The 12500-nt window shown below is 39.3% G+C and overlaps 1 protein-coding gene across 4 annotated transcripts in view; it reads left to right on the forward strand.

The window, feature by feature from the left end:
• Positions 1 to 12500, forward strand: part of LOC113646850 (neuronal migration protein doublecortin) — a 21443-nt gene that overhangs the window by 2626 nt on the left and 6317 nt on the right. For all 4 annotated transcript variants that reach the window (XM_047809316.1, XM_047809314.1, XM_047809318.1 and 1 more), the window contains exons 2-3: positions 3462 to 3859; positions 5087 to 5412. In XM_047809316.1, the coding sequence (XP_047665272.1) occupies positions 3502 to 3859; positions 5087 to 5412 (684 nt within the window). In that variant the 5' untranslated portion in view covers positions 3462 to 3501. The remainder of the gene's footprint in view (positions 1 to 3461; positions 3860 to 5086; positions 5413 to 12500) is intronic.

Raw genomic sequence — 12500 nt, forward strand, 5'->3', positions numbered from 1 at the left:
ACAATGCATTTTTCAAGTGATAAATCTGTATATTAAGTACAGTCATGTACAGCAGCACAATAAGTCTGTGAACTGTGAAAAAGATATCTCCCGCTTTCCTAAAGAGGAAATCAGACGAAATGCATGTCTTGTGAATTTGTGGTTTGTAATTTGTATTATTTTCCTTCATGAAAAAAGAGGCTGAGATTAATAGGTAATTGGCTAGCTTGAGGTCTGGTTACTTCATCGCAAAGACATGTTTATGTAATAAGAGATCGAATGAAGATTTAGGAACACATTACCAGTTTGGCTGTGCTTCAAATGCTCTAATGTCTGTATCTCAAATCAAACACTATATACACTATACACAACGTACGTACACTTTGTAACTGTACACTATATACACTATACACAACGTACAGTACGTACACTTTGTAACTGTATCTAGTGAGAATTATTGATCAGGTAGTGTGTTTTACAATGATACAAATACAGATATGAATAGGTGGTGAACATTTTTTCTCGTTTAGGCTAGAGGTGTGTATCAGGACTGGGACAGAAACTTTGTGGGAGGATTTATTTACATGTGGGAGTAAGCAAGTAATCAGACACGCTGTAAAACCATGTTCATGAACATGATTGGTAAAATAAACATAAAGATAATATGACATTGTGTTGCTGTGTAATAAGTTAACAGCATTCATTCATTCATCTTTATTAACTGCTTGGTCAGGGTCAACTTCTTTGTTTATATTTGGGGGAATAGAATCAATTACATTTGTTAGAATATATTTCAATCAGATAAAAAAAAAGCATATGGTTGTCCTACATCAATTATTCTAACCAATTGTTAACTGAAAACAGAGACTATCATTAAACACACTGTCATTGTGTTACACAGTGTCATTGAGTTACAGTACATAGTGTTTTTACACCAAACATTTTTTTTTAAATCAACATTATCTGTGATCTACAGTAGATGCTAACATGAAGTCAGATTTTTGTTCTAAGGAAGACATTTTTTTGCACAGAACTGTGGGTACTGTAGTATAATGGAGTATAATGAAGATTGACAGACAGACAAATTTCTTTCATGTGGTAGCTCATTAATTCCCCTGCTCTGTTTGCCCCACTCTTTTGTTCATCTTTAATCCGATTTGTACAGGACACACACAATCTCTCTCTCATGGTTGCTAACTCTCTCCCACTTCCTCTCACTCACGCTTGCTCCCTCTCCCTCTTGCTCTTCTTCTTTCACCCCATCTCTCTCTCATGATGAAAGGTTTTAACAGTACAAATGCAGCATTAAGAATTTAAACAGATAAATCTGATTCAAAAGACCTCCAAATGCTCCAGGGGAAGGAAGGGGATTTGTTAAAAGGGGGCTCAACCCACACAATCTGCTCCATCCTGTGTGTGTGTGTGTGTGTGTGTGTGTGTGTTTCTTATTCATAGCCTCTTTAGGAGAACTGAGGACAAAACTGAATTGAAGCAAACTCTGAAAATCTATAATTCATAAAAGAGAATAGTTAAGGGATAAAGACAGAATAGACATGTCCAGCATTAGACAAGCAAGGACAGGAATGACACGTGTGTTGTGTTAGAACAGCTGGACAAAAAAAAAAACAAATGCTAAGATGGAGAGAAGACATAAAAAACCACACTTTATACACTTTGTTTTCAATGTCTGTCATTTTGTGATCATGTGGGAAAACACTGAGTACAATTACCAATTCCCATAATGCATTTCAGGATGTTTAAATGATGGACACTAGCAGGTATCCTACAGTAAATGGGGGTGTGGATTGGGACACACTCTTGGATGTTCTTTCTGTGTGTGTTCCTATAGAGGCCATTCGGCATAGGTGTGTCTTTGTGTCACTTTAGTGCAACAGAAGGATTAAAGGTTATATTTAGATATTGATTAGAGGATATTGATTTGTTGGGGGACAGGAAGTGTGTGTACATTGATTTATGATAATATAATGGACCGTGGGACACTTGCTTTTAGAAACTTGTTTAGACAATTTTTAGACAAGGTAGAAGGGATTTCTGTAGTCCATGAACTGTGTGTGTCTTTAGATTTCTTCTTAAGTTAATGTAACCTTTCCAAGCTGTTCAATATTTTGAAGTAAAAAGCTTTGTGACTGATCTACCTCCCTCTCTCTCTCTCTCTCTCTTTCTTTCTTTTGTTTCTTTTCTTTTCTTGGACTATGGACAGCTCGCTTAGTGATGAAAAGAAGCAGCTGTGTTTTTCCAACTTCTGGCACTCGTTCCCCAAAAAGTGCCAAACTGCCTTACTCAGATGTGAACAGACAGATAGAAAGAGAGACGCATCAAGAGAAAGAAAGAAACAAAATGTGTTAGAAAAAGATGTTAATCGATTCAGATGAAAGTAGAGAGAAGTAGGAGAGAGAAAGGAGGTATGAAAAGTGAGAGAGAAACCAGAGAGAGAAATCTGGAGAAAGAGAAGAAAAAAGGGACAGAAAGTGGAAAGAGCGGAACGAGAGAACTATGATAAAAATTAATAATCATGACACAACAAAGTTACTGAAGTAAGAACAGTATATATACTACTTGTTTCTCGTTGTTGTTGTTTATTTACATCCTCATTTGCAAGTTATTTGCATGTGGAAATCTGAGATTTCAGACGGTGTGTTTCACTTCTGGGTCTGTGTGCTTTGTAGTGTATCAACACACCTACTCTGACTCTGTTGCTGTCACTGTGGATGTGTTCATACACACATAGTAAAACACTTGATATGTTCACAAGCTAACAGGTTTCCTGAAAGAGAACTCAAAATCACTGTCACACATGACTTCTGTGTTCCAAATGATGTAGCACATTACCTACTTCTTCTAAATGATTAGATGTTCAGACATTTAAAAATGGATCTTCTGGATTTTCCAGATAACTTGGCTTTAAATTTTAAGCACAATAACTAGACATGATGCTAGCAATAGGTACGGAGCCTTTGTTCCTACATGGCTGTAACTGTAGCCTGCACCAAACGTGTGTGTTTCTATAGAGGCCATTCTGCATGGGTGTCCTTCAGCACAGTGAATGTAGGACACGCATATATTCATGCCTAAGAGCAGAATCTGAGTTGTGTGTGTGTGTGTGTGTGTGTGTGTTTTGAAGTGAAGGTCGTGTCCAGATAGGATTGTGTTGAAAAAATAAAATATTAATGCTTTAGTTTTCTGTTTCAAATGGATGTGGCTCTAGTTTCAAGAGAAAGTAGAAAAACTGTTTGTGTGTGTGTTTGTGTGTAGGGATGCTAATTGATTAATGTCCTCATTCAAAAGAATGTTGTCTAAAGGATACAGAAAAAAGGACAAGAGGTACAGAAAAAATGGCTGAGAGACAGAGAGAGAGACAGAAAAAGGGACAAATATGATGGCAGAACAAAAAAATAGGGTATAACAGGACAGAATAAATAAAGGAAAAGAAAATGATTGCACACTTTTTCTTATCTTTTCAGTTACCCATAATTTCACACTGCTGAAGGTCACACCGTAGCCATGGAGCTGGATTTTGGACACTTTGACGAGCGTGACAAGTCATGTCGCAGGAAGCCCGAGAAGAATGGCCTGCCAAGTCCCACGCACAGCGCTCACTGTAGCTTCTATCGCACACGCACGCTGCAGGCACTCTCCAATGAGAAGAAGGCCAAGAAGGTCCGCTTCTACCGCAATGGTGACCGTTACTTCCGTGGCATTGTCTATGCAGTGGCCAACGAGCGCTTCCGCACTTTTGATGCGCTGCTAGAGGACCTGACACGATCACTCTCTGACAACATCAATCTCCCACATGGTGTCCGCTTCATCTTCACCATCGATGGCACATGCAAGATCAGCAGCCTCGACCAGCTGGAGGAAGGTGTGTGTGTGTGTGTGTAACTACGTGATTAGTCATTATAACAGAATTATCAAAAGGACGGTTTAATTACGCTATGCAATAGTTTAGCTTCATCACCATCTAACTAATGTGGAGTAACTTGCTAATGAAAGTAGCTCGATTCAGTAACATTTGGTTTTGTTGCAATATTTATTTTATAATTATAAATCATGCTGGACAATTTTTAATGATTTTGTGAAATCCCACAGTCAATTGCAAATTGCAATACCCACAATGCACCAGTGTTAGAAGGGAATAAAGACTAAGGCAACATTATGGACATAAAAACATTTTCCAGTAAGGTAGCTAACATGAACAAAACTGTTAGCTACCTTAATAAAACTTAATAAAACTGTTCTGTCACTTTACTGGGTAGCTAATTTCCAGTGGAAAGTTAGCTAAGTTTGAAAAAAGGTATGTTAAATGTGAGGTATCTCAGCTTTATTTATTTTTTTTGTTTAGTTGTCATCTCTGTTTTCTCCACTCTCATTTTCATTTGCATCTTATCAGAAACTCATCTGTTCTCATTTCCTTTTCCAAATACTTCCTCTCTTTCCTGGAGTGGAACCTGATCCTCTGATCCTGCAGATGATTTCTGCACTGTAGGGAAATTTCTCTTTCTCAAACACAAAGCTGCTTTTTCTGTGTTCTGTTATGAGATCAGATTATTAATTATTTGAAATATAAAGATATCACAATTTCGGAAATCTCAGAAAAGTGTGTTGACAAAATTGATCAGAAATCGATATCTCACCCTTACTTCCTGTTTCAAAAAGATATGCATCAGAATCGATATCATCACCGTCTTCTTGTTTAATGGTCACACTTGTATGAGAACACGCGTATGTCTGCTGAACAGAAAGCAGCAGCAGTGATGTTTTGTTTCCAATGTAACCTGGAACATTGTAATATATAATTTAACTGAATAAATATTGTTTGAATCAGCACAAACATACTGATTTATTCTTATTAGCACTGTAGTTTGTGTGTGTGAGATTGTGTGGAAATGATACTTTCTTTGAAGATTATTCTAGCACATGTGTGTATGTGTGAGAGAGAGAGAGACTGTAAAAAGTAGACTACATCTAGAATCACTTTTCGAGAGAGAATTATTTCATGTTTTTCAGCTTATACTCTTTTTAAGAAACTAAACAATAAAATATGAAATGTGTGACTCTAGAACCTCGTTATCTTCCTCGTTTCCTGCAGGAGAGAGCTATGTGTGTGCCTCAGAGAACTTCTACAAGAAAGTGGACTACACAAAGAACGTGAACCCGAACTGGTCCGTGAATGTGAAGGCGATTCAGAAGAACGCAGCGAGCCGCCAGGCGAGTGAGATGCGTGAGAGCAAGGACTTCGTGCGGCCCAAGCTGGTGACAGTGATTCGCAGTGGTGTGAAACCCAGGAAGGCTGTGAGAGTTCTGCTGAACAAAAAAACTGCACACTCGTTTGAACAGGTTCTCACTGACATCACTGAGGCCATCAAACTGGAGAGCGGCGCTGTCAAGAAAATCTACACACTGGATGGTAAACAGGTGAGGGACACACACACACACCCTCTCGCATAACAAAAAGCAGACTCCTGAGCAGAGATAACACTCTTAGAAATAAAAATCAAGAATATTTCCTGAAATAAGCTTTTATTGGAAGTAGATATGCAAATTTGCTATCTATGAGAAGCATGGAATCACACACTGAACTGATAAACTGACTAAACACAGTGTGTGTCTCCATCAAGGAAAAATAATTCTTAACCCTAGATGGAACAGATTCAGAAGAGACAGATTGCACCTACAAACTACACACACACAAGCATACAAGCACAGGTGGTTAGGTGTCGTATTCTTTCCTTGCTTGTTTCCGTGTGTGTGTATATAATAATGTGTTTAATGTCCCTGTATATAGGTCAGTGCTGTTAATTAACCTGTTTCACTCCTCCTACACTTATGGTTTTCTGTCGGATCTGTGTGTGTGTGTGTGTGTCTTAACATTTGATTAATATAAAATGTAACATTTATTTAATATTATTTTTTTTAATAAAAACAAGTCTCTTGTCCATTAGCATGTAACAGTTTCTGTGTGATGTCACATGATGGGAAGTTAAGCCCCGCCCCCGTCAACCCAGACAGACAGGCCGGAGATTTCTCAGCTTCTCCAGCTTGTATCATTAGCGTCTAGCCTTTTTAGCAGCTAATTGCTGCCTTTGTCTTGTTCTTCACTCGCTCTCACACACACACACACACACACCAAACTTGGCCCAGATTGTTCCACCCGCTGCTGTCTGATGTGTTTAATTGCTGCTTGTGTTTCTGTGTGTTCTCTTTCTCAGTTTTCTCCCTATTTTTCTCTTTCATTTGCTGATTTTTTTAAACAATTCTTTCTCTCCCTCCCTCTGTGTATTCCTCTCTCTGTCTCTCTCTCTCTCGCTCTCTGACTGTCTCTCTGTGGATGCTGAGGCAGCTGCTAGTTCTGGTTGCTAAGCAACTGGTTTCCCCATAAAGACACAGCCCAGCTGGATGATTGTGTGTGTGTGTGTGCGCTTTTGCGTAGGCTCAGTAAACCCTTCCTCTCCTTTTTATTTTGCTTGTGAGCACAAAATGACACTCATTTTCCCTTCAGCTGCCGACACACTCAGTCATCCATATGTGAGGGTGCTTGTGTGTGTGTGTGTGTGTGTGTGTGTGTGTGTGTGTGTGTGTGTGTGTGTGTGAGACAGACAAAAAGAGAGAGAGACAGAGAGACATGAATCCTGAGACATCTGATGCGTCTTCCCCTTTCTGTTTACCCATAATTTCACACAACCTGGTCTCATGTTATTTTGTCTATATTTGGAAGAAGGTGGAAGAAGTGACCGGGATTGAATCATTGTGCTGCTCCAGCTCAGTTAAAGGGCGTGTCTGTGTGGTGGATGTAATAATGCGTTTTATACAATATTTTAATATTTAAATTGTCACACACAAAGTCAATAACGAGCAGAGTCACTGTTTTCTCTAACAACACGACCCAAATTTTATTCCTCTCACAACACTGCAACACTTACATGTTTCATTTAATTAAGAATGACATGTCCTAAAGCTCTCACTTGGAGCTGTGTCCTACTGTCAGTGCCACTGTTCTATAAAATTAATCACCTTCTGAACAATCACAATCCAGATTCAAGGAACTCAGCAATAATTGACTGTAATTGTAGGACCTGAAGTAGCTTTACACACACAGCGCTAAGGCCTAAAAATGTAATCGCCTAACTATAGTTCATTTCCAGTCACTGATTAGGGACAGGACACAGGGTTTGTTCATAAGTCTGACTTATGATTAGAATATAATGGACAACCTGGAACTTATCATTTTTTAAACTTGGTTAGGTCATGAAGTCTGTAAATACTCATTTCTTTTTGAAATTTGCCTTATTCCAGGTTTTACATGACTTTTGTTTTTTTACATCACTCCTGGGGTGTGGCAGTGATCATGTTCTTCTAAGTATGTCGTGTGTGCGACTCTTCTGTCACACACAACATGCCTGATGCTCTTCTGTCACACACACAGCACTCCTGCACTCTTCTTCACCCACTCCAACCTGCACTCACCTCTTCATCTCTTTTCCACACTCCATGTCACACTGGATGTTTGACCCCAAATACTTAAACTCCTGAACCTTCTTGACCTCAGCCCTCTATAACCTCACTGTTCTACTTCCTTCCATCTCATTCATACACATGTATTCTGTCTGACCGACATTCATTCCTCTTTTTTTTCAGAACAGACCTTCACCTTTCCAGGTGTTCCTCCACCTGCTCTCTACTCTCACTACAGATCACAATGTCACCTACAAACATCATTATCCACAGAGTCACTGTCATGCTGATTTGCCCTGTGTCTGTGTGTATGTGTGTCTGTGTGTGTGTGCCCTACTGAGTTGTAGGTTTTCAGAACAAAGCCCACAGTCATTAGCAGGCATTAGTGTTAATCTCATTAGGAAAATTGGGTGATTTCCTTGGGTGATGTCCGTGTGTGTCCCATACTGCGGATTTTTGGATGATCTCACTGCTGGTGAATGAGCGTTGTAAGAGAGAGATAGGGAGAGGAGGTAGTGAAGAGAGACAGATTTTTGGGTGTTTTTTTTTTTACGTTTTCTTTCTTTCCTTTTGCCTCTCTGGTTAGAGTGTTGTCATGGAAACGGGAAGGCACTAGACTCCGGAGGTTGCTGTGACAAAAGCAGTCATAAGAAATACGCTGAGTGAGCTCTTCATTTTTAACACATAAAAGCCAGGGACCATTCCCAATCTACACTACTCTCACTTGCGCACTACATGAATGTGAACTATCCAATGCGGCAGAAAAGCAGTGAAGCACGAACCCACCCTAATCTGTAATGCTGCATTGCTCCATATAGGACTATAGCCTGGTTGCCTCTCAAATCTCACACTTGTCCTCGACACTCAACTCAAACACACACACACACACACGCGCATCAAATCCATCCTCACAGGATGTTGAGTTAGCAGTTTCCATAGCAACAGGTTTAGTGGATGCTTAATGACATCAGCATTGGTGTCAGAGTGTGACCTCATGGGTCAGAGGAAGTGACTTCAGAAGGATAAGCATGAGAGAGGCAGCATTGGAGAGATGGGAAATGGGAGGGTGATATATAATGAGAGAGAGAGAGAGATGGGATGCGGGATGCAAGTCAACATTAATGAGTAGTAAGGTTTTCATTAGAGATGCGAAGAGCAAAAACGATACAGTGCAGGAGATGAGGAGAGAATGGAAAATGTTATACAGAGTGAGACAGACAGTAAGAGAGAGACAAAGAAAAAAGATGAGGAGGTAAAAATATCGAAAGGGAGAGGCAGAGTGAGAGACAAGGAGCGTGAGAGAGAGAATAACAGACAGAGAGAGGAGAACGAGAGAGAGAGAGTGTTGTAAGGACCTTATTCCAATAAGCTGCTTGTCATTCCTTCCTTTTCTCAGTGTTATCTACACACACACACACACACACACTCTTGTAGGTTGAATCCAATCACACTTGCTGCAGTCTGTATCCTTGGCAACAGGGAGAAACTGGGTTCAGTGGGTTCATAAACACAGCAGTGCAGTCGTCCTACAGTACACACACACACACTGAGCTCCAGTTTCACACACTTTGTGGGGTGTGTGGGTGTGTGTGGGCGGCTGGGTGTAATGGTGCAATTAATGTCCTGGCATGTTGGAAGTGTGGGTTAGAACGATGAAGTTAAATCTGATTTCTCTGAACATTATTTAACACACAATATGACATGCTATCACAAAACGCATGCTAACACACATTAAGACACACAGTAACACAAACACGATACACATTTTCATCACACTACAGATAAATGCTCGGTTCTGATTAGTGAGAAGTGAACTGTTTCTGCAGAGCAGTGTGGCTCAGACTGAACCACAGGTTTATATGCATGAATACATACTAATACCTTATGGTTTCTATAGCAACAGATCCTTCACTGCATGTGTATACGGCTATAAGTGGTGTTAATTAATTAAGTGAAGTTTTTTGTAGGATATACTTATTTAATATTTATGGAAGGATAGTAAAATTATTAATAAAACATCAACTCTAAGCTTGATACTTCATTTTTGTGTCTTTTTAAAGTCATGTTATATAAGAGCTACATGAATAAGTGTAAAATAATCTGGTGAGAAAAACAGAAGTGGGGAACAGTAGCCTGTGGTCAGTTTCAGCTTCAGTGGAGGTTTTCTCTCTCATCTAAACAGAGTCTTTCGTAGTGTTAAATATCGCATTGTGGAAAAATAACCATGAGAGGGGACACGTCACAAGTGTTTGATAACTGATCTCTGTAACTGGAGTGTGTGTGTGTGTGTCTGTGTGTGAGAACACAACCTGTGCTGAGTCACTAGTGTGTGTCGGAACTTTTGCTTTCTCACCCGTCTTTCATCCTCCCATCACCGCATCTCCATTAAACCGTGATGCCATTTTCCCATGATGCACCTGTACTTTGAACTTATTGTTGTTCCAGCTCAGTGGTTGGATGTTGATGTTGATGTCCAAAAGCACAGCGTTTGATGTACAAAAGTGTTTGTTTTTTTCATTCTTAGTAGGAAAGAACTTTGTAAAAAGTGACATGGCACCACATCAATCTAATACAGATATGTGACCCTCAAGTGACTTGTGTGTAGGTGGAGAGGGGAATGGCCTCAGTAGTGCTACAGGTGTGTTCATTACATCAACCAATAAAAGAAAAAGAATAACTTTAGCATAAACTTTTCAACTTTGTTTATATTTGTCTTTGATTGTATTCTGCAGCAGAGCAAGTAACTTGATGTATGTGTGATAATATGGTGCTGTAGACCCTTAATAATATGGTGCTGTAGAACCTCAGAAAGGTTCCTGGTTTAATTGAAATTTTAGCTACATAAAGGTTACAGTGTGTGTTAGTGTTACAGTGTGTGTTAGTGTTACAGTGTGTGTTACTGTTTGTGTTACTGTTACATTACATTGTGTATAGCTTAATCAGTTTATATATATATATATATATATATATATATATTATATATTATATATTTAAAAGATGTGTTAAATTTTTTTATGGTGGTTTCATTCTGTTTTTATTTTCAACACATCACTTTGTCAGGTAGAGAAGAATGTGATTATAGAACAACATTTGTAAGTTATTTAAGACTATTAAACACTTCATGAAATCACACACGCGCACTCACACACACACACACACATACACACAAAGACACACACACATACACACAAACATACAAGCACACATACATGCGTGCACGCACGCACACAGATGCACACACACACTCCCCTGATCAGTAATTGCTTTAACAGCAAACCAGCATTAATTTGTATCGTTGCTATGGGAGACAGTGAGAAGGAATGTGGTAGCAGATAGCAAGATAGCAGACATTCTCCATCACTCAGAAAGTCTTCATCAGGGAAGTGAAAAAAGACTCTCTCTCTCTGTGTGTCCCCCTCTCTCTCTGTGTGTCCCCCTCTCTCTCTGTGTGTCCCCCTCTCTCTCTGTGTGTCCCCCTCTCTCTCTGTGTGTCCCCCTCTCTCTCTGTGTGTCCCCCTCTCTCTCTGTGTGTCCCCCCCCTCTCTCTCTCTGTGTGTCCCCCCCTCTCTCTCTCTGTGTGTCCCCCTCTCTCTCTCTGTGTGTCCCCCTCTCTCTCTCTGTGTGTCCCCTCTCTCTGTGTCCCACTCTCTCGCTCTGTGTCTCTCTCTCTGTCCCACTCTTCCCTTGATTCACTCTGAGATATTGAACAAATTCAGTTCTGGCTCTGATCCTAAACATACAGCATTACTGTCTTCTTCATGAAGGTTATAAAAGCTGTACAATAGGTCTTCTGTCTCTCTGTCTCTCTGTCTGTCTCTCTGTCTGAGTTGTGTTTAGATCAGATCTATTCTCAGATTTATTTGCACAGCATTATTTAATACACAAAAGGTAATTCAGTGTGCTTTATATGTGCCTGGATAAAAAGCACACTGGACAAATAAAAGGTACATAAATATAAATAAACTTGTTTAAAAGAAGTTTATTGAACTAAAAAGGAATAAAGAGGCGGCCAACAATAGCAGAATGTAGTGCAGTGCGTAACTCTGGCATTTAAACAAAACCACATGGGAACGGAAATGTTTTCAGAATGAGTTTGAAAAGTTTTGGCTCCCTTCCATCGGCACAGTGATGAAATTTGAAGCTGTAATTTTTCCCTGTGCTCTCTTAACCAGTGCAGAAAATAAATTTGAACAGTTTTTTTTTTAAGCGTTTTTTTCCAGAGTTAAAAGAAAACTGATGCTCAGTTAATGCCATGGCCCCAGTTTAGTTGCTAGAAACTGAAAGAGAGCTACATTAGTAATATTAACTCTAAATTAATTACTTAAATATAATTAATTATTAAACTTTCAAGCTTAATAACCACAAACCGAATTTCAAGCTTCAGCCTTTTAATGGTTGTAGCTTGAACATTTCAACCTTAACAGTTCAACCTTAATCTTAAACTTTGAATCAATATTTTTTTACTTCTAAAGATACAAAACTCTGAGTAGCTACGTGGTCTGAAATATTTTCAATTTAATTTTATTTAACAAATTTTTTGTTTATTTTTAAAAGTTTTAAATTTTAATTCATTTGGAATGTTGCATCATTACTGTGTTTATGTTATAAACACTCTGATAAGACGATTACACAGTAAGGAATTTGTTTTAAATTAAACAAAGCTAACTAGCTCCAATGACCTCACTTACTGCACCATATGTCTACTCTTTGTGTGTGTGTGTGGGTGTGTGTATGTTTGTGTGTTATATCTGTAGCCCTTTGTATTGCAGCAGTCTGTAGTCTAGTTGAAGACCAGTAAAACACTTAGACTTTAATAATTGACATGCTACAGATTGGGGGTGAATAACTGTGTGTGTGTGTGTGTGTGTGTGAGAGACATGTGGTCTTGACAGCTGGTAAGGCCAGGATTAGGAAACCCTCCCCTCAATATGTGTTCTGGAGTGGTGTGTGTGTCTGTGTGTGAGGCTTTTTAGGGGTCAGTGTGTTTGTCCTTCTGTGTTTAGGGAGAGGCTGCCACATGCGCGCACACACACACACACACACGCACACTT

The sequence above is a fragment of the Tachysurus fulvidraco genome, chromosome 26 (assembly GCF_022655615.1).
Source record: "Tachysurus fulvidraco isolate hzauxx_2018 chromosome 26, HZAU_PFXX_2.0, whole genome shotgun sequence".
Taxonomy (NCBI): Eukaryota; Metazoa; Chordata; class Actinopteri; order Siluriformes; family Bagridae; genus Tachysurus; species Tachysurus fulvidraco.